The sequence below is a fragment of the Sphaerodactylus townsendi genome, linkage group LG06 (genome assembly GCF_021028975.2).
Source record: "Sphaerodactylus townsendi isolate TG3544 linkage group LG06, MPM_Stown_v2.3, whole genome shotgun sequence".
Taxonomy (NCBI): domain Eukaryota; kingdom Metazoa; phylum Chordata; class Lepidosauria; order Squamata; family Sphaerodactylidae; genus Sphaerodactylus; species Sphaerodactylus townsendi.
Window position 1 is genome coordinate 73793056 of NC_059430.1, and position 23366 is coordinate 73816421.

At 39.7% G+C, this 23366-nt stretch overlaps 1 protein-coding gene across 2 annotated transcripts in view; it reads left to right on the top strand.

The window, feature by feature from the left end:
* Positions 1 to 15637: 15637 nt before the first annotated feature.
* KCND2 (potassium voltage-gated channel subfamily D member 2) overlaps positions 15638 to 23366 on the top strand; it is a 327231-nt gene continuing 319502 nt past the window's right edge. For both annotated transcript variants that reach the window (XM_048499902.1, XM_048499901.1), the window contains exon 1: positions 15638 to 16794. In XM_048499902.1, coding sequence (XP_048355859.1) covers positions 15680 to 16794 — 1115 coding nt within the window. In that variant the 5' untranslated portion in view covers positions 15638 to 15679. The remainder of the gene's footprint in view (positions 16795 to 23366) is intronic.

Here is a 23366-nt window from a genome sequence, read left to right on the forward strand (position 1 = left end):
AAAACATGATTTGTATGTTCAGTTTGGAGAAAAGTGCTGCTTGAATAGCTGAAGGTGTGAAATATGTCCAATGGAAAGAATATTTTTAAATATGTTAGTAAACTGGAATTGCCAGCAGCTACAGGCTCCACTGCACAGATCATATTCAGCCAGTTTTAGCTGGAAGGATTCATCTTCCCCTGGTTCATGAAACACTGAATGTAGTCAACTAGATCTCAGGAAGGTATGCTTTAAAAAAGGCAAGAATGAGCATCAGAGGAGCATCTCTCTCTCTCTCTCTCTCTCTCTCTCTCTCTCTCTCTCTCTCTCTCTCTCTCTCTCTCTATCTATCTATCTATCTATCTATCTATCTATCTATCTATCTATCTATCTATCTATTTAATTCTTTGATATATATCCTCCCCCCATAGGGCTCAGGGTGGTGAACAACAACAATAATAAACAACAAAACATAAATAATAACAACAACATAATAACATTACAATAACAGCATGGATAAACATCAGAAATCATAACATCACAATAATAGCATAGATAAAACAGTAATTATAACATCACAAATGGGCAATATGAATAAACATCAATAATAATCTATATATATAAAAAGCAAACAGTGACTTTGTTAGTCACTCCCTAACACCGAAACGGTTGGACGGATCGCCCCCAAATTTTCACATGACGTTCCTCCCTGTTGCAGGCAGGTAATCGGACCTTCAAATCACCAAAAGTCCATACCTGAGCCAGGTAAAATGTCTTTTTCCTGGCGCACCAGGCCATGAAGCTGTCTGTGTTTAACTCTCATCCTTAGAATGTTTGTGCAGCCTGTCTGTCTGTGGCCTGAGGGCTTGGGATGAGGGCTTAGAATGTTCGCACAGATGGGCAGAGATGAGCAGTTAAAACAGTTAATAGGTAACACTGTTAGGTAATACGACTGGAAGTGAAACACATACACACTTTGCCGTGTGAGACACCAGGTGGGGTTCCCCCCCTCACACGCAGGTAACTTTCACTCTCTATGCCACACCCACTGCTACCACATAACACACATACTTTCATACACATCCAGCTCATCCTCACACACCTCACTCTGCCCTCCCTCACATCCAACCACCACTTACCCACTTCCTCACCCATATTCGCCAAAGCTCTCTTTTACTAAAAGTGAGCTGGAATTTGCCTTTTTCTTCTAAGAAAATCCACGGGGTGGGGGTGAACCAACACTACTGGATCCACTTCTTTTGCACATGGCCCTTTAAGAACCCAGGGAGCTGGCCTCGATATCTGAACGCCTCACCACCATGCCTCTGCTGCCTGACTGGGATAGCCTCCTTGCCCCAGTTCTGCCTTTCCCAAGCCAGGACTGTGCATGTCAACCAGACTCATGGACAGCGGAATTCGCACTCTGGACAGTTCCGTTGTAGAAAGGAAAGGGTTACCTTATATGAAAAAAAAGACACCACCATGTAACAATGTGAATTGAAAAGGGAAAGAGGGATTCCATTTAACCACCCCACAAGGCTATGCTGGGGATCATTGGACCTGCATGGACATCTGTGTGGGTTGCGGACTGTGGTGAGAAGGACAATTGCCACAGCAATGCATGCCCCGCCAGTATTGTTATAATGCTATAACATCATCACATCATGAGGTTATAACAAAAGTATAATGGCGTTACAACGGCGTTACAACGGCATTACAACAGCATTACAACGGCGTTATAACGGCACTAAAATTACTTTATATAGCATAATATATTGTTACAACATGATGACCTTATGATTATTGTTGCTTCCGTTATTTGATGTTATGAAATGTGATGTTATTTCGTTATAAAAGAAAAACATCAACATTATCATGTCATGACATCACATCATTATGTTATATTGTTATAATGCTATAACATCATCACATCATGAGGTTATTACAAAAGTATAACGGTGTTACGACGGCGTTACAACAGCATTACAACGGTGTTACAACAGCATTACAACGGCATTACAATGGCATTACAACGGCGTTACAACGGCGCTAAAACTACTTCATATAGCATAAAATATTGTTGCAACATGATGACCTTATGATTATTGTTGCTTCCGTTATTTGATGTTATGAATACAATGTTGTTGCGTTACAAAGCATCAACATTATCGTAGGCATCCCGCATCATTATCATTATATTGTTATAATGCTATAACATCATCCGCATCATAAGGTTATTACAAAAGTATAATGGCGTTACAATGGCGTTACAACGGCACTAAAACTACTTTATATAGCATACTATATTGTTACAACATGATGACTTTATGATTATTGTTGATTCCGTTATTTGATGTTAAGAATTGTGATGTTATTTTGTTATAAAAGAAACATCAACATTATCATATCATGACATCACATCATTATGTTATATTGTTATAATGCTATAACATCATCACATCATAAGGTTATTACAAAAGTATAATGGCGTTACAATGGCGTTACAACGGCGTTACAACGGCGCTAAAAATTACTTTATATAGCATAATATATTGTTACAACATGATGACCATATGATTATTGTTGCTTCCGTTATTTGATGATATGAAATGTGATGTTATTTCGTTATAAAAGAAACATCAACATTATCATGTCATGACATCACATCATTATGTTATATTGTTATAATGCTATAACATCATCACATCATGAGGTTATTACAAAAGTATAACGGTGTTACAATGGTGTTACAACAGCGTTACAATGGGGTTACAACGGCTACAATGGCATTACAACGGCGTTACAACAGCGCTGTAACTACTTTATATAGCATAATATATTATTACAACATGATGACCTTATGATTATTGTTGCTTCCGTTATTTGATGTTATGAAATGTGATGTTATTTCGTTATAAAAGAAACAGCAATATTATCATGTTATGACATCGCATCATTATGTTATATTGTTATAATGCTATAACATCATCACATCATAAGGTTATTACAAAACTATAACGGCGTTACAACGGCGTTACAACAGCGTTACAATGGCGTTACAACAGCGTTACAACGGCGTTACAATGGCCTTACAATGGCCTTACAATGGCGTTACAACGGTGCTAAAACTACTTTATATAGCATAATATATTATTACAACATGATGACCTTATGATTATTGTTGCTTCCGTTATTTGATGTTATGAAATGTGATGATATTTCAGTATAAAAGAAACATCAACATTAACATGTTATGACATCGCATCATTCTGTTATATTGTTATAATGCTATAACATCATCACATCGTGAGGTTATTACAAAAGTATAACGGCGTTACAGCGGCGTTACAACGGCGTTACAACGGCGCTAAAACTGCTTTATATAGCATAATATATTGTTGCAACATGATGACCTTATGATTATTATTGCTTCCGTTATTTGATGTTATGAAATGTGATGTTATTTCGTTAAAAAAGGAACATCAACATTATCATATCATGACATCACATCATTGTTTTATTGTTATAATGCTATAACATCATCACATCATGAGGTTATTACAAAAGTATAACAGCGTTACAACGGCATTACAATGGCGTTACAACGGCGTTACAATGGCCTTACAACGGCCTTACAATGGCGTTACAACGGCCTTACAACGGTGTTACAACGGCGTTACAACAGCGCTAAAATTACTTTATATAGCATAATATATTGTTACAACATGATGACCTTATGATTATTGTTGCTTCCGTTATTTGATGTTATGAAATGCGATGTTATTTCGTTATAAAAGAAACATCAACATTATCATGTCATGACTTCACATCATTATGTTATATTGTAATAATGCTATAACATCATCACATCATGAGGTTATTACGAAAGTATAGCGGTATTACAACGGCGTTACAACGGCGTTACAACGGTGTTACATCAGAGCGAATACTACTTTACATAGCATAATATATTGTTACAACCCGATGACGTTATGATTATTGTTGCTTCCGTTATTTGATGTTATGAAATGATATGATGTTATTTCGTTATAAAAGAAGCATCAACATTGTAATGTCATGACATCACATCATTATGTTATATTGTTATAGTGCTATAACTTCATCACATCATGAGGTTATTACGAAAGTATAATGGCGTTACAACGGCGTTACAACAGCATTACAATGGCGTTACAACAGCATTACAACGGCGTTACAATGGCGTTACAACGGCGTTACAATGGCGCTATAACTACTTTATATAGCATAATATATTATTACAACATGATGACCTTATGTTTATTGTTGCTTCCGTTATTTGATGTTAAGAAATGTGATGTTATTTCGTTATAAAAGAAACATTAACATTATCATGTCATGACATCACATCATTATGTTATATTGTTATAATGCTATAACATCATCACATCATGAGGTTATTACAAAAGTATAACGGCGTTACAACGGTGTTACAACGGCGTTACAACGGTGTTACAACGGCGTTACAACGGTGTTACATTGGCACTAAAACTATTATATTTAGCATAATATACTGTTACAACATGATGACCTTATGATTATTGTTGCTTCCATTATTTGATGTTAAGAAATGTGATGTTATTTCGTTATAAAAGAAACATCAACATTATCAAGTCATGACATCACATCATTATGTTATATTGTTATAATGCTATAACATTATCACATCATGAGGTTATTACAAAAGTATAAAGGCGTTACAACGGCGTTACAACGGCATTACAATGGCATTACAATGGCGTTACAACGGTGTTACAACAGCGCAAAAACTACTTTATATAGCATAATATATTGTTACAACCCGATGACCTTAGGATTATTGTTGCTTCCGTTATTTGATGTTATGAAATGATGTGATGTTATTTCTTTATAAAAGAAGCATAAACATTGTAATGTCATGACATCACATCATTATGTTATATTGTTATAGTGCTATAACGTCATCACATCATGAGGTTATTGCAAAAGTATAATGGCGTTACAACGGCGTCACAACGGCGTTACAACGGCGTCACAACTGTGTTCACAACGGCGTCACAACGGCGATAAAACTACTTTATATAGCATAATATATTGTTACAACATGATGACCTTATGATTATTGTTGCTTCCGTCATTTGATGTTATGAAATTATGTGATATTATTTCGTCTTAAAAGAAACATCAACATTATAATGTCATGACATCACATCATTATGTTATATTGTTATAACTCTATAACATCATCACATCATGAGGTTATAACTAAAGTATAATGGTGCTACAACAGCGTTACAATGGCGTTACAACGGCATTACAACGACATTACAACAGCATTACAACGGCATTACAACGGCACTAAAACTACTTTATATAGCATAATATATTGTTAAAACATGATGACCTTATGATTATTGTTGCTTCCGCTATTTGATGTTAAGAAATGTGATGTTATTTCGTTACAAAAGAAACATCAACATTATCATGTCATGACATCACATCATTATGTTATGTTGTTATAATGCTATAACATCATCACATCATGAGGTTATTACAAAAGTATAACGGCGTTACAATGGCGTTACAACAGCATTACAACGGTGTTACAACGGCGTTACAACGGCATTACAGCGGCGTTACAATGGCATTACAACGGCGTTACAACAGCGTTATAAATATAACAACTTTTTATAGCATAATATATTGTTACAACATGATGACCTTATGATTATTGTTGCTTCCGTTATTTGATGTTATGAAATTATGTGATATTATTTCGTTATAAAAGAAACATCAATATTTTCATGTCATTACATCATTATGTTATCTATATATATAAAAAGCAAACAGTGACTTTGTTAGTCACTCCCTAACGCCGAAACGGCTGGACGGATCGCCCCCAAATTTTCACATGACGTTTCTCCCTGTTGCGGGCAGGGAATCAGACCTTTAAACTGCCAAAACGTCTTTTTCCTGGCGCACCAGGCCGTGAAGCTCTCTGTGTTTAACTGTCATCACATCATTATGTTATGTTGTTATAATGCTATAACATCATCACATCATAAGGTTATTACAAAAGTATAACGGCGTTACAACGGCATTACAACGGCACTAAAACTGCTTTATATAGCATACTATATTGTTACAACATGATGACTTTATGATTATTGTTGATTCCGTTATTTGATGTTAAGAATTGTGATGTTATTTTGTTATAAAAGAAACATCAACATTATCATATCATGACATCACATCATTATGTTATATTGTTATAATGCTATAACATCATCACATCTTGAGGTTATAACTAAAGTATAATGGTGCTACAACAGCGTTACAACGGCGTTACAACGGCATTACAATGTCATTACAACAGCATTACAACGGCATTACAACGGCGTTACAACGGCACTAAAGCTACTATATATAGCATAATATATTGTTACAACATGTTGACCTTATGATTATTGTTGCTTCCGTTATTTGATGTTAAGAAATGTGAGTTATTTCGTTATAAAAGAAACATCAACATTATCATGTCATGACATGACATCATTATGTTATATTGTTATAATGCTATAACATCATCACATCATGAGGTTATTACAAAAGTATAACGGCGTACAATGGCGTTACAACGGCGTTACAATGGCATTACAATGGCGTTACAACGGCGTTAGAACAGCGTTACAACGGCGTTATAAAAGCGCTATAACTACTTTTTATAGCATAATATATTGTTACAATATGATGACGTTATGATTATTGTTGCTTCCGTTATTTGATGTTATGAAATGATGTGATGTTATTTCGTTATAAAAGAAACATCAATATTTTCATGTCATTACATCATTATGTTATCTATATATATAAAAAGCAAACAGTGACTTTGTTAGTCACTCCCTAACGCCGAAACGGCTGGACGGATCGCCCCCAAATTTTCACATGACGTTTCTCCCTGTTGCGGGCAGGGAATCAGACCTTTAAACTGCCAAAACGTCTTTTTCCTGGCGCACCAGGCCGTGAAGCTCTCTGTGTTTAACTGTCATCCTTAGAATGTTCGTGCAGCCTGTCTGTCTGTGGCCTGAGGGCTTGGGGTGAGGGCTAGAATGTTTGCACAGATGGGCAGAGATAAGCAGTTAAAACAGTTAATAGGTAACACTGTTAGGTAATACGACTGGAAGTGAAACACATACACACTTTGCCGTGTGAGACACCAGGTGGGGTTCCCCCCCTCACACACAGGTAACTTTCACTCTCTGTGCCTCACCCACTGCTACCACATAACACACATACTTTCATACACATCCAGCTCATCCTCACACACTTGCCCACTTACCCACTTCCTCACCCATATTCGCCACAGCTCTCTATTACTAAAAGCGAGCTGGAATTTGCCTTTTTCTTCTAAGAAAATCTGCGGGGTGGGGGTGAACCAACACTACTGGATCCACTTCTTTTGCACATGGCCCTTTAAGAACCCAGGGAGCTGGCCTCGTCTGAACGCCTCACCACCCTGCCTCTGCTGCCTGACTGGGATAGTCTCCTTGCCCCAGTTCTGCCTTCCCCAAGCCAGGACTGTGCATGTCAACCAGCCTCATGGACAGCGGGATTCACACTCTGGACAGTTCCATTGTCGAATGGGAAGGGTTACCTGATACTAAAAAAACAAGACAGCACCATCTAACAATGTGCATTGAAAAGGGAAAGAGGGATTCCATTTGACCACCCCAAAAGGCTATGTTGCGGATCATTGGGCCTGCATGGACATCTGTGTGGGTTGCGGACTGTGATGAGAAGGACAATTGCCACAGCAACGCATGGTTGGGCCCCGCTAGTAACATTATAAATTTGCACAGAATTAAGTATGAATAACAACAATAATCACAACCTCATAACAAGGAACATGAATAAACAACATGACAAAGGAAACTATAGCTACTGTCCAAAATGAAACTCTCTGATGATTCACACTGATCTCTCCACAGATATATGAATGCCTGTGAAAATGTTTTGTACATGTAGGTAATATCAGAACTTTGTGAAAAACAAATCAGCTTGCAGTTTTTATGTTTCTCAGTGGGCTTCATATGAGTGATGTACTATACCATATACTCTTGTTTTCAAAAGTTGAGAGTACTTGCTGAGTTTACCTTAAGGTCCATTCCTCATTGGCCAAAAACAACGGTGTGGGGACAGTAAAAACACCGTTTTGGGGGAGAACTTGGCACAGCCGCTGCTGCTGAAACTAAGCTGCAACGTCGTATGTCCCCAAAACTGTGAGTATTTGAGAATTGCTAAACCAGTGATTCTTTTCAAAAACACTGTTCTGCAGCAGCTGCCGAGTTAACAGCCGGGCAAGATGCACTTCTGCTCCAGTCACACTTTCATTTTTTTTATTCCCAGCTCACTTCTGCACAGCCACGCAGGCACACAGGGTCATCTTGGGGGGTCTTACGAGATGTGAGTGAGGCTGTGGGGTTTCTTGTGTGCATTCCTGTGAAGCTATGCAGAAATGGGTGACCAGCAAAAAAAAAAAAACACTCCATGCCTCTGTGCAAAGGCCTGCAGCCCAATCAATTCACATGCTGTCCATGGGACACCCGCCCATGCGAATGCCCCAATGCAGATGTGCATTCATTTGCGCCGTTTGCACCTCACTTTTTATTTGCTGTGCAGAATGGGCCTTAGTGTCAAAACATAGGAAATAATATAAAGGGTTTCAGTAAACACCAGAGATTTTTTCATGATGAAATGTTGTTGAATTAGCAGTTTGATGTTGTAGTGAAGAATACACTCTCTTATAATAAACCTATGGTGAGAAACAATATCAATGAATGTGACCAGTAAGTATGTGATCAAAAAACTTTTAAACACATCTCTAGTTCCTTCCCTTGATGCAATATAAGGGGGAAAGTATAGCTTTCCAAAGCAAAGGGCTAGAGGCTTACTTTTTTAAAGAAAAAAAATGAAAGCTCAGAATTCAGAGAACCTGCTACACCTATTGTTACAATGGTATATCAATATATTATTGCAGTGCTGATATTTTTTTAAAAAAATACAAAAGCCCTAATGGGAGTCTGAGGCCCCATCCACACATGTAGAATAATGCACTTTCAACCCACTTTCACAATTATTTGAAAGTGGATTTTGCTATTTAGCACAGCACAATCCAGCTGCAAAGTCCATTGAAAGTGGATTGAAAGTGCATGTGTGGAGGGGGCCTGAGACTTTGGAGCAGGAAAACCTGGTGAGGAAATCTGGTGCTGGGGCACCAGCAATGGAGAAACACAAAGTCCCAACCCCATGTGGAAGTCACACTAAACAACAATGTTTCTGAGCTGCAATCTAGCCACTCTTTCAGTGCAATCTATGCATGTTTAAGCCCCATTTCATTCCAAAGGCTTTACTATGAAGGATATGTGAGCAAACCCTGATGCTTTTGAGCATCCCTACTTACTTAAGGGATAAGCATCCCTTTGAGCATCCCTACTACTTAAGGTAAGGGTTCATAGTTCCTACTTACTAGGTATCCCTATTTACCATCAAGTAAGGATTCATTGGATTTATGGATGGCCTAGGCTAGACTGATCTTGTTGATTTCAAAAGCGTAGTGGAGTCAGTCTTGCTAGTATTTGGATAAGAGGATGTCCAGGATTGCTGACCAGCAGCAGACAATGGTAAGCCACCTCTTTTCTTCTCTTGCCTTAAAAACCCTATACACTTTCCACAAATCATCTGTGACTTGACTACACACATACAAACTGCACATAGCACTGCAGTCATAGAATAGAGTAAGTCCCATTAAACTTAATGAAATTTACTTCTGATTGAACAGGCTTAGGCTGTAAGTATACACAGTGTTCTCTTAGAACATTTTTAAAAAGACTACTTTTGGCCAAATTGGCCAGCTAAAGAGGAGATTTTTAAAAAGATCTTTTTGTTGCACATAACTTGTTGCTTTGCTACTGAACACATCAATCAACTGCTTTGATAGCAGTCAAAACATTATCTTCCAGCATTATTAGATCAGAGGTCCTGGCCTTTCACTTAGAATTGGAAAATGGTATCACTGACATTTATTTTACATGCCTTGTCCAGTGTACAGGAAATTGAAGAGCAGGGCTTTTTATAATACAATTATTTACTGCATCTTTGTGATATGTGGAGCGTTAAAGCTCTGCTCTGTACAAAGCTTAATATAACAAGTTTTTTTTCAAAAAGTCAGTTATTTAAAGCATCATTCTTATAAAATCTTAATCAGGTTTTCCTCCCATTGATTCACTTTCCACCATTTAAATATGCAGTCAGATCTACTTGTACCAAATGTTTGAGAACCCACCCCTTAACACCAGTTCCCAACAGAATAACTTTGTTCACACCGTAACTACTCTAAGACCCATGAATCCATCTGTTTTTTAAAATGATATGGTTTATAGTTATCACAGGATCCAATTGATTTTTTAAAAAGATGTGAGTGTAAACTGTGTGTTGTTTAAAATGAAAAGCTTGTATTTGTTTACCAAGCACATTTTGTTTAAACATTATGTAAATATAATGCAGCATCGCACCATCAACAATAACTTCATTTCTTTGCCATCATAAATCATTTCTGCAAATGCTGCACAGTACATATTGTGAACCTTTAATCATCACTGTAGAGGTGCTTGGTGTGGGAGCATCTATTGGAAACATTGTTCAGAGTCCATTCTCTTTGGGCTGACTTTGGGTTGAAGTTGCTAATGGAAAGATAGGTTTAATTTTGAAGAAGAGATGCACTAAGGCACATTCATGAGTGGGAAAACACACCCTATGAACAAGAGCAGCTGCCTGTGAATGTATGATTTGAAATAAATATTCTTAGCATAAAATTAAGAGCACCCTCCACTATTTATGCATAAATTTTGGAACCCATGTTGTGGTTGATGAGCACATGATATGGAAGATTGTGAAGCTAAGTGGGTCTAGATCAGAACTGCCTCGATGATAGGCCTGCTGGGAAGCCTGTGAAAGCCAACAACAGTTTCATGATGGAAGGAAAGTGGGTAGAAATGTAATTACTGATTAAAAATACCAGATTAAGTTGGAACTTTAAAAAGATGCATGAGGAATGAGCCAGGTATAAAATATATTTTAAAAGAATAGAATAAAATATATTTTATGTTTGGTCTTTAATTACCTTTGTAATTATCTTGTACATCTTTATCTAGAGTCTCAAGAATATAGAAGGTAAGTAATTCATGTACATATATGGGTAGATTAGGCCATTAGCTGAGGTATCGCAAATCAAAGAGCTTCTGCCATGTTAGGAGTCACCATATAGTCTTATGAGTATAATATGGTTATATTGCTTGATTGATATAGTTTAGGTTTAGTTTTGCTAAATGTTTCATAGTTTTTATTGTATATTGTTTACATTCATAGAAAGGCAATTTACTGCTTCTTGTAGCATATATGATGTTCAATTTAAGGTCTCTACAATTGGGATCCAACTGCATATTGGATTCCAGAATTTTTTATTTCAAATGCAATTTATACTGCAGTGTTGTACCCAATTAAGCTTACTGATTTCAATTGAAGAAATGTGTAACTCTGTTTAGAATGGCATTATTAATCCTAGCAGCTGAATGAAATTTTTGATATATCATATGTTATTTTCAGGGAAACTCTAATTTAAAATTTTTGAAAATCTTAAGGAGCAAATATTTCTCACACATAGTTAACTGCTTAACACATAGTTTACTTCTTTCCTTTTTTACAAGGTTAAACAATAGGTCTTACTCTAGATAGCTCAGGATATCTTAATGTCACAACTCAGGATTGGTCCTGGTTAGTATTTGGATGGGACACCAGGGTCTCTATGCAGAGGCAGGCAATGGCTAAACAACTGCTGAACTTCTCTTGGTTTGAAAACCCAATGGGTTTGCTATAAGTCAGTCACGAAGTTAGATCAAGTTTTGCCTTAGTAGTTCTCCTAGTGACAGGTAATTGTAGCTTTCACATGAGTGACATTCTACTTACTTCCTACTACTTCAGACTGGGGTGAGGGGGGTTCACATGACTGTTTCTCCATGCAAAGATTTGCTTTTTATATGCAGAAAATCGTTTGTGAACATATGTATGAATTTCAGCCACCAATGGTACACCACAGACGCTGCTTTATCACTCTGGTATCAAGTAGGTCGGATTTTGTTCCCTAGAGTCCGAGCAATGGAAACAGTGGGGTACTACGCGCCATCTAGTGGCCAGGAAACAAAGACTTTTTCCCCGGTTCGACAAACTGACAAGATACAAGGCAGAAGATTTGAGCAAAGCTCCCGGACAGATTCCCACGGATCACGCTAACTGATGGCTGGTTTGAGGCGTTTTGGGGGCCTCCTGTAAAATACAGCCGTGCTTGGGTAAAATATTGCCTGATCTCGCAAGTCTGGGCTTTCAAAGATAATGTTCAAAAAGGAGGGTGTGAGCACATAAAGTTTCAACAACTCTTGTTGTGGTAAAGACAAATCATTTTTTAAATAAATCCTTTGTTGTGATTTTAATTCCCGCCAGGAAGGAAAGCCCACTCCAGATCTCCTGCTTCTGTGTGTGAAAGACAGAGACAGAGACAGAGGCATGCCGCTGTGGATGGGGCTGAGCGACACACACCCGCAGACACACACCCGCGCCGTCCCTTCGCCTGCACTGCCAAGCCGGAGTGTGTGCACCGATTTGTAATTTTCTTTGTTCCTCTCCGGATCGATGCCCTCCTCCTCCTCCACGCCACGACTTCCCGCTGCCTTCTTCTCCCTCCAGTGACATTTGCAGGCAAAGCCAGGCGTGGAAACCGCCTGCAAAAGAATAACCTGCGGCAGCGGCGGTGGGGTGGGTTTCTCGCCTCCCCACCCCCCGAGACTCCCCGCCCGCCTTTGCCTCTTGTCTTCCTCCTCTGCAGCCCCAGCAGCAGCAGCCGAGCGGCGGCGGAAGGCAAAGCTCCTGGTCCAGCTGGTCGAGGCATGGCCCCCCCGCCGCAGCGAGGCGCAGCCCGAGCCCCAGCCCTGCCCTCCAGCAGCAGCCAGCGGCATGGATCCTGCCGCCTAATTGCAGACTCCGCCGCCGACCGGGGAGCCGAAGAGGGGTTGCATTGAGCCGCCGGGGGGGTTGCGTCGCCCTCCCTCCGCCTCCGCTGTTGAACTTGTTGCTGCGGGGAGCCCGAGGGAGGGGAGCCCGGCCCGGCCAGGTCTGGTGGCCAGAAGCCGCCTCTCGGCTGCGTCTTCGTCGGAGAGCCGCCCCCTTCCCCTTCAAGCCGAGCGCTCCGGCCAGACTTTGTCAGGTAAGGCAACTGCAGGGGGAGGCGGGAGGACAGGGCGCCTCGCCCGGATTCCCTGAGGGGAGAAAACGACCTCCCCTTCTCCCTCCTTCCCGCCATTCGCACTTCTCTCTCCCCCTCCCCAAAAGCGCCCACTCCTTGCAGGTGGTATCCCAAGCCCCTTCTCCACCACAGAGCCACCCGCTTAGCCTCAATTGGGACGAGGTGAGTTTGAGAGGAGCCCAGCCAGGCTGCACTTCGGAGGGGAAGGCGAGGACAGGCGGGCGGGCAACTGGTGTGTGTGCGTGTGCGCGCGGTGTAGGGTCGGGGCAGACGAATCAGGCCGCTGGGGAGACACCTTTTTTTTGGGGGGGGGGGCAAACCTCTGCCCCGTATGGACAAGTGCAGCCATAAAGCATGCAGTACCCGTCAGTCAGCTGTGCTGAGTTCGGGAGACTTTCCCCTTAGGGAGCGCGAGGGGCAGGCGCGGGTCAGCAACCGCGTGTCTGTCACGCCAGAGGCCTCGCGCTCCTCTTTGAACTCAGTGACCTTCTTCCACATCCCGCCCCGACGACCTCACGTCGGCTTCACTTTCTGATTCGTAAAACTGTCCTTCAAACTCTTCCACTGACCTCTTCCCTCCCGGTTCTCAGACTGTTGCGTCTGGACGAAAGCAGCTCTAAGCCACCAAAGTGAAGGCTGTAAGAAAATTTGTTGGTGGTCTTTGAGATGGCACAAGACTTCCTGTTCCAAGATTTTTGCCCAGACTGTTTTTGCCCCTCCCTCACAATCTGACCGTTCTATGCCTTCTGACACCCTTAACAGGTCTATACAAACATTCTTCCACGGTTTTGCACCCAGTCGGTCATTTGCGATCCTGACTCTTCTCCATAAAACTGCATTTTTAAAAAATCCTTTCAGAACTAGGCTTGATGTTTAGGCTCCTCATAGCTTTGCTCTTTAGTCTATTTCATTGCTATTTTCACCCGATTTTCTCTGCATCTTAACAGACCTTTCTCTCAGACATATTTAAGTTTCTTTCATAGCTTCCTAAGGTTCTTTGTACTTCTTGAAAACTAAATTCCCCAACATGTTTTTTCTTCTTTTCTGTCTTCCACTTCACTCTTAGACTTAATATTCCTTCTCAACATTTTATTTGACACTTCCGAATTTTCTTCCTGTGTAAATATGTCCTCTTCATTGGATTATCTTCTTCAGTCTCCTGGTTTGTTTGTTTTTTACTTCCACACCTTGGCTCTTCTTTCATCCTTTTTCTCTAGATCCAATTAAATGTAGATTACCCTCAGTCTCCTTTTTTAAAACTTCAATACCACTTTATGGCTGTATCTTCTTCCATTATTTTTCTCCAGATCCAACCAAATGTACATTTTCTTCAACTCTTCCTTGCCTTTCCTTCTGATAAAGGGATCCCTTTTCATTAGTCTCATTTCCCCCAACCTTTGGTTCCTTCCGCACACGCAAAATAATGCATTTTCAAACCACTTTCACAACTGTTTGCAAGTGGATTTTGCCATTTCACACAGCTTCAAAGAGCATTGAAAGCAGTTTGAAAGTGCATTATTCTGCATGTGCGGAAAGAGCCTTTCTTTCTTCAGTTTCCTGTTTCCCATACTCTTCCTCAGCATGTTTTGTGTGGGGGAGACTTTGGTGTGTCAAAGTTTGAAGTTGGTGCTTTGCCATGGATCCTCTTTCCTGAAAGCAGGAAGTGTAAACAGGTGGTTTAGATTATTAGGTATACATGATAAGAATGAAAGGAAAATTACCTCTGCTATATGGTGTTCACTGAACATGCTGTTGTAGTCAGGGAACTATTAGGAAGATATGTTTCAGCTACTCTAGTAAAGATTTATCCCAAACAACCCAGCTTCTGCTTACCTTTCTTCTCAGCCCATTATTGACAGCTGATTGGCAGTATAGGAACAGGTGGGAGGAGGAGGTATTTGTCTTTCAGAACGAATCACCAGGAACCAGGATGGAACAGGACTCTTCCCAGCTAGGAGGCTGTAGTTTTGACCTGCCTGATCAGCTGATTACTGTTTCCCGAACCTGGCAGACTGGTTGATCAGTTATTCCAGACAGTATCCTTTCCCCATATTTTTGACCATATAGATTTTTCATCAACTGCAACTATCTGGAAAATATAGGTGATGTACAATAGTGTCTGTCATTATGTGTAATAGTTTGTTAAGATACTAAATCAAAGTATCTTAAACTGAGCAGGGAGAAATAGGGGGAGGTGACATAAAAGAAGTGTCATTTTTTGTTGTTTATAAATGATGGACATTCTAATTGTTTGATACACTTTTTTAACATTCTAGTAGATTGGACTGTTTCCCAAAAGATCTCTCGGCAAAACCAGTAGCAGTTTACAGAATGGCAGCAGGAGTAGCAGCATGGTTGCCTTTTGCTCGGGCAGCTGCTATAGGATGGATGCCAGTGGCCACAAACCCTATGCCGAATGCTCCTCGCCAGGAGAGAAAGCGAAGCCAAGACTCCTTAATAGTGTTGAACGTGAGTGGAACCCAGTTCCAAACCTGGCTGGACACCCTGGAACGCTATCCTGACACTCTACTGGGCAGTTCAGAGAGGGATTTTTTCTACCACCCAGAGACACAGCAATACTTTTTTGACCGGGACCCTGACATCTTCCGACACATCCTCAATTTCTACCGTACAGGGAAGTTACACTATCCCCGTCAAGAGTGCATCTCAGCCTATGATGAGGAGCTGGCATTCTTTGGTATAATCCCTGAAATCATTGGTGATTGCTGCTATGAGGAATACAAGGATCGACGACGGGAGAATGCCGAGCGTCTTCAGGATGATGCTGATCAGGATAATAATGGTGAAAGCAAATTGCCTTCCATGACGGCTCGAGAAAGAATGTGGCGGGCCTTTGAGAATCCACACACCAGCACCCTGGCCCTGGTCTTCTACTATGTAACAGGCTTCTTCATTGCTGTTTCCGTCATTGCCAATGTGGTGGAGACAGTGCCCTGTGGGGTAAGTCCTGGTGCCATCAAGGAACTGTCCTGTGGAGAGCGGTATGATGTGGCTTTCTTCTGCCTGGATACAGCCTGTGTCATGATCTTCACAGTTGAGTATCTATTGCGTCTGGTGGCTGCTCCAAGCCGTTACAAGTTTGTACGTAGTGTAATGAGCATAATTGATGTAGTGGCTATTATGCCCTATTACATTGGTCTTGTAATGACCAACAATGAGGATGTCAGTGGGGCCTTTGTAACACTACGTGTCTTCCGGGTCTTCCGGATCTTTAAGTTTTCCCGCCACTCACAGGGTTTGCGTATCCTGGGCTACACTCTGAAAAGTTGTGCATCAGAACTTGGCTTTCTCCTCTTTTCTCTCACTATGGCCATCATAATCTTTGCTACAGTTATGTTTTATGCTGAGAAAGGCTCCTCAGCCAGCAAATTCACCAGCATCCCCGCTGCCTTCTGGTATACCATTGTCACTATGACCACCCTTGGGTGAGTGCATTTGGGGTTTGTATTTTATTGTTATGATGTGGATTATCTGTTTTAAAAGTCTGCTAAGAAAAGTGAAAATGTAAACCTGAACAAGGTTGTGGTTGTGATCCATTTATAGTGATGCACACAAGTATGACATCAAAAGGATTAAGAAATTTATTGTAGTAGGACATCCTCATGGTTTTATGCCAGTGTTAATGTATCTCTGAGGTATCACTCATCAACTTTCCTTTCATAACTAAAGTAATAAGAGAAGAAAAGAGTGGTATGGTTGAAATCTAACCAGTGAAATTGTGGGTTTGCTCACCAGGTGAGGTTTAACCAAAAAGATAAATATTTTACAGATGTCTACATTCATACAAGGAAGAGCAACTGTGTTTTTACTAAGTTCACACTGACCTCAGTAAATCTAGAGATAAAACTCCAACAGGATCATGATTGAGATGACATCTAAAAATATGCATGGGTTAATGATAGACATTCTGATTAATATGCAAAATGTTTTAGCTATATTTCTAAGTATATGCTAAAGTTCTAGTTGTGCATAACTCCTTTATTGTAATAGCTTACTTCGACATTGTTTACCCACATCATAATGAACTTTATGTAGGAAGACTTCTAATTTTAGAAGGCTGGTTGGTTTTTCAAGGTTATTTTGGCAAACTTGGTAGTCTATAGGTGGAGTTCTAGAATTATTGATTTCAAAGGAACATGTTTCAGCTAAGATAAAGTACAATTCAGAGGTTAATTTATGTCTAAATCTCTAATCGAAATGGTGTTTAATTTTCAGGATTTGGGTCTAAATCTATTTAAAGTGATAAGCCAGTTTATAATAAGATTAATTTGTTACAATTCACCATCTGTGTAAAAACTGAGTTTTTTTAAAAAAAGAAAAACTATTGCTTTTTTAATTGCTGCAGTTCTTCCATGTACTGTTTATCAAAAAGGAAGGATAATAACCAGAAAAACAGATACTTTAGTTTATTAAAATGATTAACAGTGCATTCATACCATTCTAATCCCTTTGTTTTTGATGGATTTAGAATGGTGTCACTGATTAGGACTAAGTGTAAAATAATCTGTGTCTGTGTATTCATCAAAATAAAAGTGAGCAGCTGATTACCTCAATCATGGCAGCAGAAACTGTGCCCAGCACAAAGAGGTATGAGGATAGCATTCAAGAAGATGAAGAAAGTACTCTGACATCAGTTCTAGTAATATATTGCTTGGTGACAAATTGAGAAAATGATTATGGGAATAAATGCTGTATACTAAGTAACAGTTCCTCATAGAGGTGACTTACCATATTAATAGTGTACAGTGAAATGAATAGCATCTATGGTGTATTATTACATTCCTTTTATCTGTTGCTTCACATATAGAGCAAAATAGAGCTACTTAAGCCCTAAGAATTCGAACAAGAGATATTTACAGTGCCATCCTAACTGAATCACACCCTTCTAATCCAATTGGTCAAACTGCACTAGAAGGGCATAACTCTGTTTAGGATTCTTCTGTAAAATTGTACCTAACTCTTCCATTGATATCAGTCTGAGGTATTAGTGGGTAATCAGTATGTTGTAATATCCCATGGAGCCAGGCTCACTTTTGATATCCAGTCAAACTGAGAGAAAAATGTGTTGAAGCCAGTCTGTGGTAGGGGGTTCAACATCTCCATCTGTGTATCACTCATGTTGTTAAAATTAGTATCTCCATCTGAAAATTAGATCCAATGATTGTAATGTTTACCATTATAATTGAAGTCAAATAATCTGAATGGTAACTGTTATAGCTCAGCTTGTGTTTAAGACACATATAAGCAACTATATTAATTGCAGGATGTACCATCTGGATGGTCTTGTCCATGGTACTGAACCAGATAGTTGTGATTTTTGCATCAGTACTTTATGGTTTTCTGTTGTTCCAAGCTGGAAATATCTTCTTCGTATTATTGCTGCTTAGTGGGCTAATAGCAGCAGGCATTCTCATTAGATAGATAGCAGTGCTCTCTTACAAACAGGACATATTATGTGGAAAAACTGCTCACATTGACTTTCTCTAGAAAGTTTAAAAAATAGATTTCCTAATTTTGTATGTTACAACCTTTTGTTAAGAACTCACACTCATGCATGAATTATCAAGTAGTCCTGTTAATATTATTACTAGTATTAGTGAGGAGGGAGATTACTGATAGGTATATTGACATTAACTCTGGGGTATGGAGTGTTCTTTACTAAGAACAACAACACTACATTGATAATCAAGTTGTAGTAAAATACTCAAAAGATAAGTTTAGCATTACTTACAATATTGCTTTTCAATATTTTTACGAGAACAAAGTCAAGAAAAAAACAGTCAGAAGCTATATATATATCTTTAATTACATGAATGGTTTTTCAAGTCAGCCCCACCCAAAGGGCTTGCATTGCTGGGGATGGTGCTGCTGTTGCACCACCTCCTGAAAGCTTCCTGGTGGTGTTGCATAGCAGTGAGATTCTGGAAAATCCCTGCTGCCTCAAAAGTCCCTATTGATGAAAATGGTGTTACCCTTTAGGGTGGCATAGCTCTGAGGGCCAGGGATTGGGTGGAAACTGACTAAAGTCAGCTCCACCTCCAGGAACACCCCTGAAATGCTCCAAGCTGTGCTAGTGTCCTCCTGGATGCCAATGCAGCTCTGAGGGCCAGCCTCCCTTCCAGGTCAGGTGCCACTGAGGTCTGTGGTGCCCATCTGTCTTCCAGTTTGCCCACCCTGCTGCCACATTTGCCAAATGTACTGGAGAGGTGGGCAAAATGGTGCTGGCTCTATAAACCCATTCAGCCACGCCTTTGGATTTGGCTTTAAGATTTGTATTTAGGAATATATTTTGCTAATAATCAGTAAAGTCAAATGAATTATATTGCTGACAGAAACTGCTGAATATATCATCAGATGGCTATTGTGGGTTTTCTGGGCTGTGGTCTGGTAGTTTTTGCTCCTAATATTTTGCCTGAATCTATGGCTGGCATCCCACAAGCCAGTTGATTCTGGTAATGAAAGCCTTTGATAATACATATAATCAGATACTGTATAGTTATATAAAAGTTGATTATGAGAGACTAACTTTATGTACATTGCAGATAATGGTTAAGATTCTTTTTCTTTCTTGAGACTGTAGGGATATTAAATGGCAACCTTGGTAATTGAGAAATTATTATGGTGTGAGCAGAGCTACATTTCTCAGTTCTACATGATTGCTGTGCAATTAAACAGTCTTCTAAAAGCCCTATTGATTACACTTTCTTTTTGCAGAGCACTACACCTGTTAAATGTTGCTATATTTTAGCTTTGTAGGGCAACCTGGTTTTTAATCCTCTCAGACAAGAGGAGGTTTAAGATAGTAGAAGAAAGTCTTGTAATACCTGTTGAAATTTCAACCAAGCAAACTCATACAGCTGTGTTTTCAAATCAGAGATGTATACACAATCTTAATAGAATTTGCTACTTTCTGTTGTTACAACAAACCGTATATACTCGTGTATAAGCCAACCCGTGTATAAGCCATGTATAAGTGTATAATTTTACTGCCCAAACCCGGGAAAACATATTGACTCGCATATAAGCTGAGGGTGGGAAGCCGGGAGGCAGAGAGAGCTCCTTATTTGGGCAGTGACATCAGGGGGAGTCACTGCCCAAATAAGGAGCTCCCTCTGCCCTCTGGCTGGGTTTGACGAAGCCCAGCCAGCCAGGCTTTGCTGGGGCAGGGAGGTTTTCCCTGCTGGTTGTGGGGGTTCCCCCGTTAGCCCTCCAGGAAGGCAGCAACAAGCGGCTTCCCAGCCACATGGAGGTTGTCCCAGCCCTGCCCCCAGCCTCATTAGAGCCTGCCGGCTGCAACTTGTGATTGCTAGAAAATGGTGACTCGCATATAAGCTGAGGGGGCTTTTCTTAGCCTTTAAACAGGGCTGAAAAACCCTGCTTATACGTGAGTATATATGGTAGATTTATTATATATAATGTTGGCAAAGCTGACAGTTCCTGAGATCTCATTAGTAAATCCATCATGAAGACTCTGGCTACTAACATTTGGATGAAATGAGAATGGGTATTTGTTTATTTAGTGAGTGTTGTAGTTTATACATACCACATATTTTAATATTTAGTTGATGACCATACACATCTTTTGGCAGGCATATCACAACTAATCAGCCAGGTAATGTTTTCATATGTACACTTCTTGGCTCTGCCTGATTATATTTCACTCAGAGGCATTAGATTTTAAGATTATTTGTAAATAGGACGTCAGGATTTTGTTGCTATTTTGCTGGGGTCAGAAAGTTTTTTGTACTGAAGATATTAAGCTGCCATTTTTACCTATGGAATCATGAGCATCAGATTTATTTCTAGTCCATTTTGTACTGAAAGTTGACAGCCACTAAAAGTGCCCAACAAAGCTTCAGCTATAAACCTGTTTGAGTTCATTGAGGTATGTTCTTCTGATAACAACTACTTAAAGCATCTGCACGTTAGCTGTCAAGCTCACCACCCACATAAACATTTTTCCTCCATGAACTCAAAGGCTGAGATTTGAACTTACATTGTTTTCTACAATACACGACTAGTCAGTTATTGCATGTGATAGCACTGTCATCAACAGCTAATTTCTTGAGTCGAGGAACCAGATTCTGCTTGGGCAATCTGTCTGGGAGCTACGCCCAACTATGATGTAATCAAAGCTTGGCAGAGAACATGCACAATTCTTCCAAAGGTCAAGAAACTAACTGTGGTATCTGAAATGCGATAAGCAATCTGGCATAGGGTAACATAAATGACTTTCCCAGTGGCCATATTTCTCCAGAGTCAAAGAAGTTGAGAGAGGTTTCTTCTGGAGGCCTTGATGCTTCTGGAGAAACTTCCCGAAATTTAGGAACTGGTACACTGAGGGTGTTTGCTACAAGGGGCAGAAAGATAGCATTTTCCCTACATAAATATGAAAGTCAAGGTGTGAGTTTATACCATGGCTTTTTGCCATGAGAGAAATGTCTCTACAAGAAGAACCAAAGCATGGTTTTTCTGACTCTAACTATCATTTATAACATGACTGAGTCATGGTCTTATTTTTCCACCCACTTAAGAAATGAAAGGTGTCTGTGTCAGATCAGAGCCAGTAATATGTCTGGCACACAAGATTTGATTAGGGGAAGTCAGCAAAGACTGAATGCTATACGTTGGCTACCAGTTAGCCAAAAGTGACTTAAACCATCGTCACTGTTTTATGAAGTCTTTGCTCCTTTATAATTCTAATTGCAATTCTAATTCTCAACATCACTTCCTTCCTTCCTTCCTTTGCTTTACTTTATGTGCGCTTTGGCTATGCTTGTCCAGTTTATTGGATTTTGATGAACATTTGTCCAATGGATTTTGATATGTCGAAGATAAAAAGCTCCTAGTGGGGATGCTGTGGAAGCACTGCTGTTGTACAAAAAGGGGGTTCATAAAGGAGTAAGTTCTTTTGCAGTAGTTCAGCTAGTAAAGGCCTATGCATTCTTAATTATTCAGTTCCATGATCATCCATCTTAAGTGTTTAGGATAAGAGTATTTATTTGGTGGTTCATGGAGACCATATTCACCATTGCCATCATCTAAAAGAGCTGCAATTACTTCTGCATCTGTCATGCGCTTGTAACTCAGAGGCTTAAGTGTACCTCAGTGATTGCTGTTTCAAGGTGGGAACAACCTGGCAAGATCTTTGTCCAGTTTCTTAAACTATGGGGCAAGTTTCACATGCTCAGAAGAGCCAACTGTACTTCCTGAGTCACTGAATGAATATTGTTGGTTTAGAATGAAGTGCAACAGCTGTAATAAACATAATTAATTTATACAGCATAGTGGAGTTGCAGAAAGATTCTATGTGTATCAGAGTTGGACTAAAGGGGATATCTTTCAAAGGAAGGGCACGGTATGATTCAACTTTATGGTATTCAAACAGCATTTCTGTCTCAACTAAGATATCCCCATTGACACAACTGTGCATCTAAAAGAGCCCTACGGGGATGGGGCGGTATAATAAATCGAAAAAATAAATAAATAAAAAATAAATAAATAAAATATAACAATGGGATTTTTTTACAATAGGATTGCTACTTGTCAGTCCTTCTGTACTGAAAGAACTTATTCACTTGCTGAGCATAGGATGGTGCTGTATTAGAACTATCATGTTATGATAGGATCAAAATACTTATTCTTGATTAATCTGGAGTTTTCATGTTTTGATTCCATATGGAAAATCACTGAAACTGGGAGCCATTCAACAAGCCATGCAAAAGTGCTAATTTTCTACAAGTGTTTTTTTTTGTAGGAGACCATTCAAAATACAAAACTCTTCCCTCGACAGTCTGAAAGTACCTGCTCCAAAATTCTACTGCCTCTAACTCTCAACTCATTCTTTATGAATTATAGAGTGGCTGTAAGAATTCTCATTCAACATTCATTGTGAGAAATGTGCTCAAGGAAGAAGAAGACTCTCTAAGTTAGTGCACTACCAAAATAAAATATATAGAAAGCAGAGACACAAATATTTGTAAACAAAACCCAATTA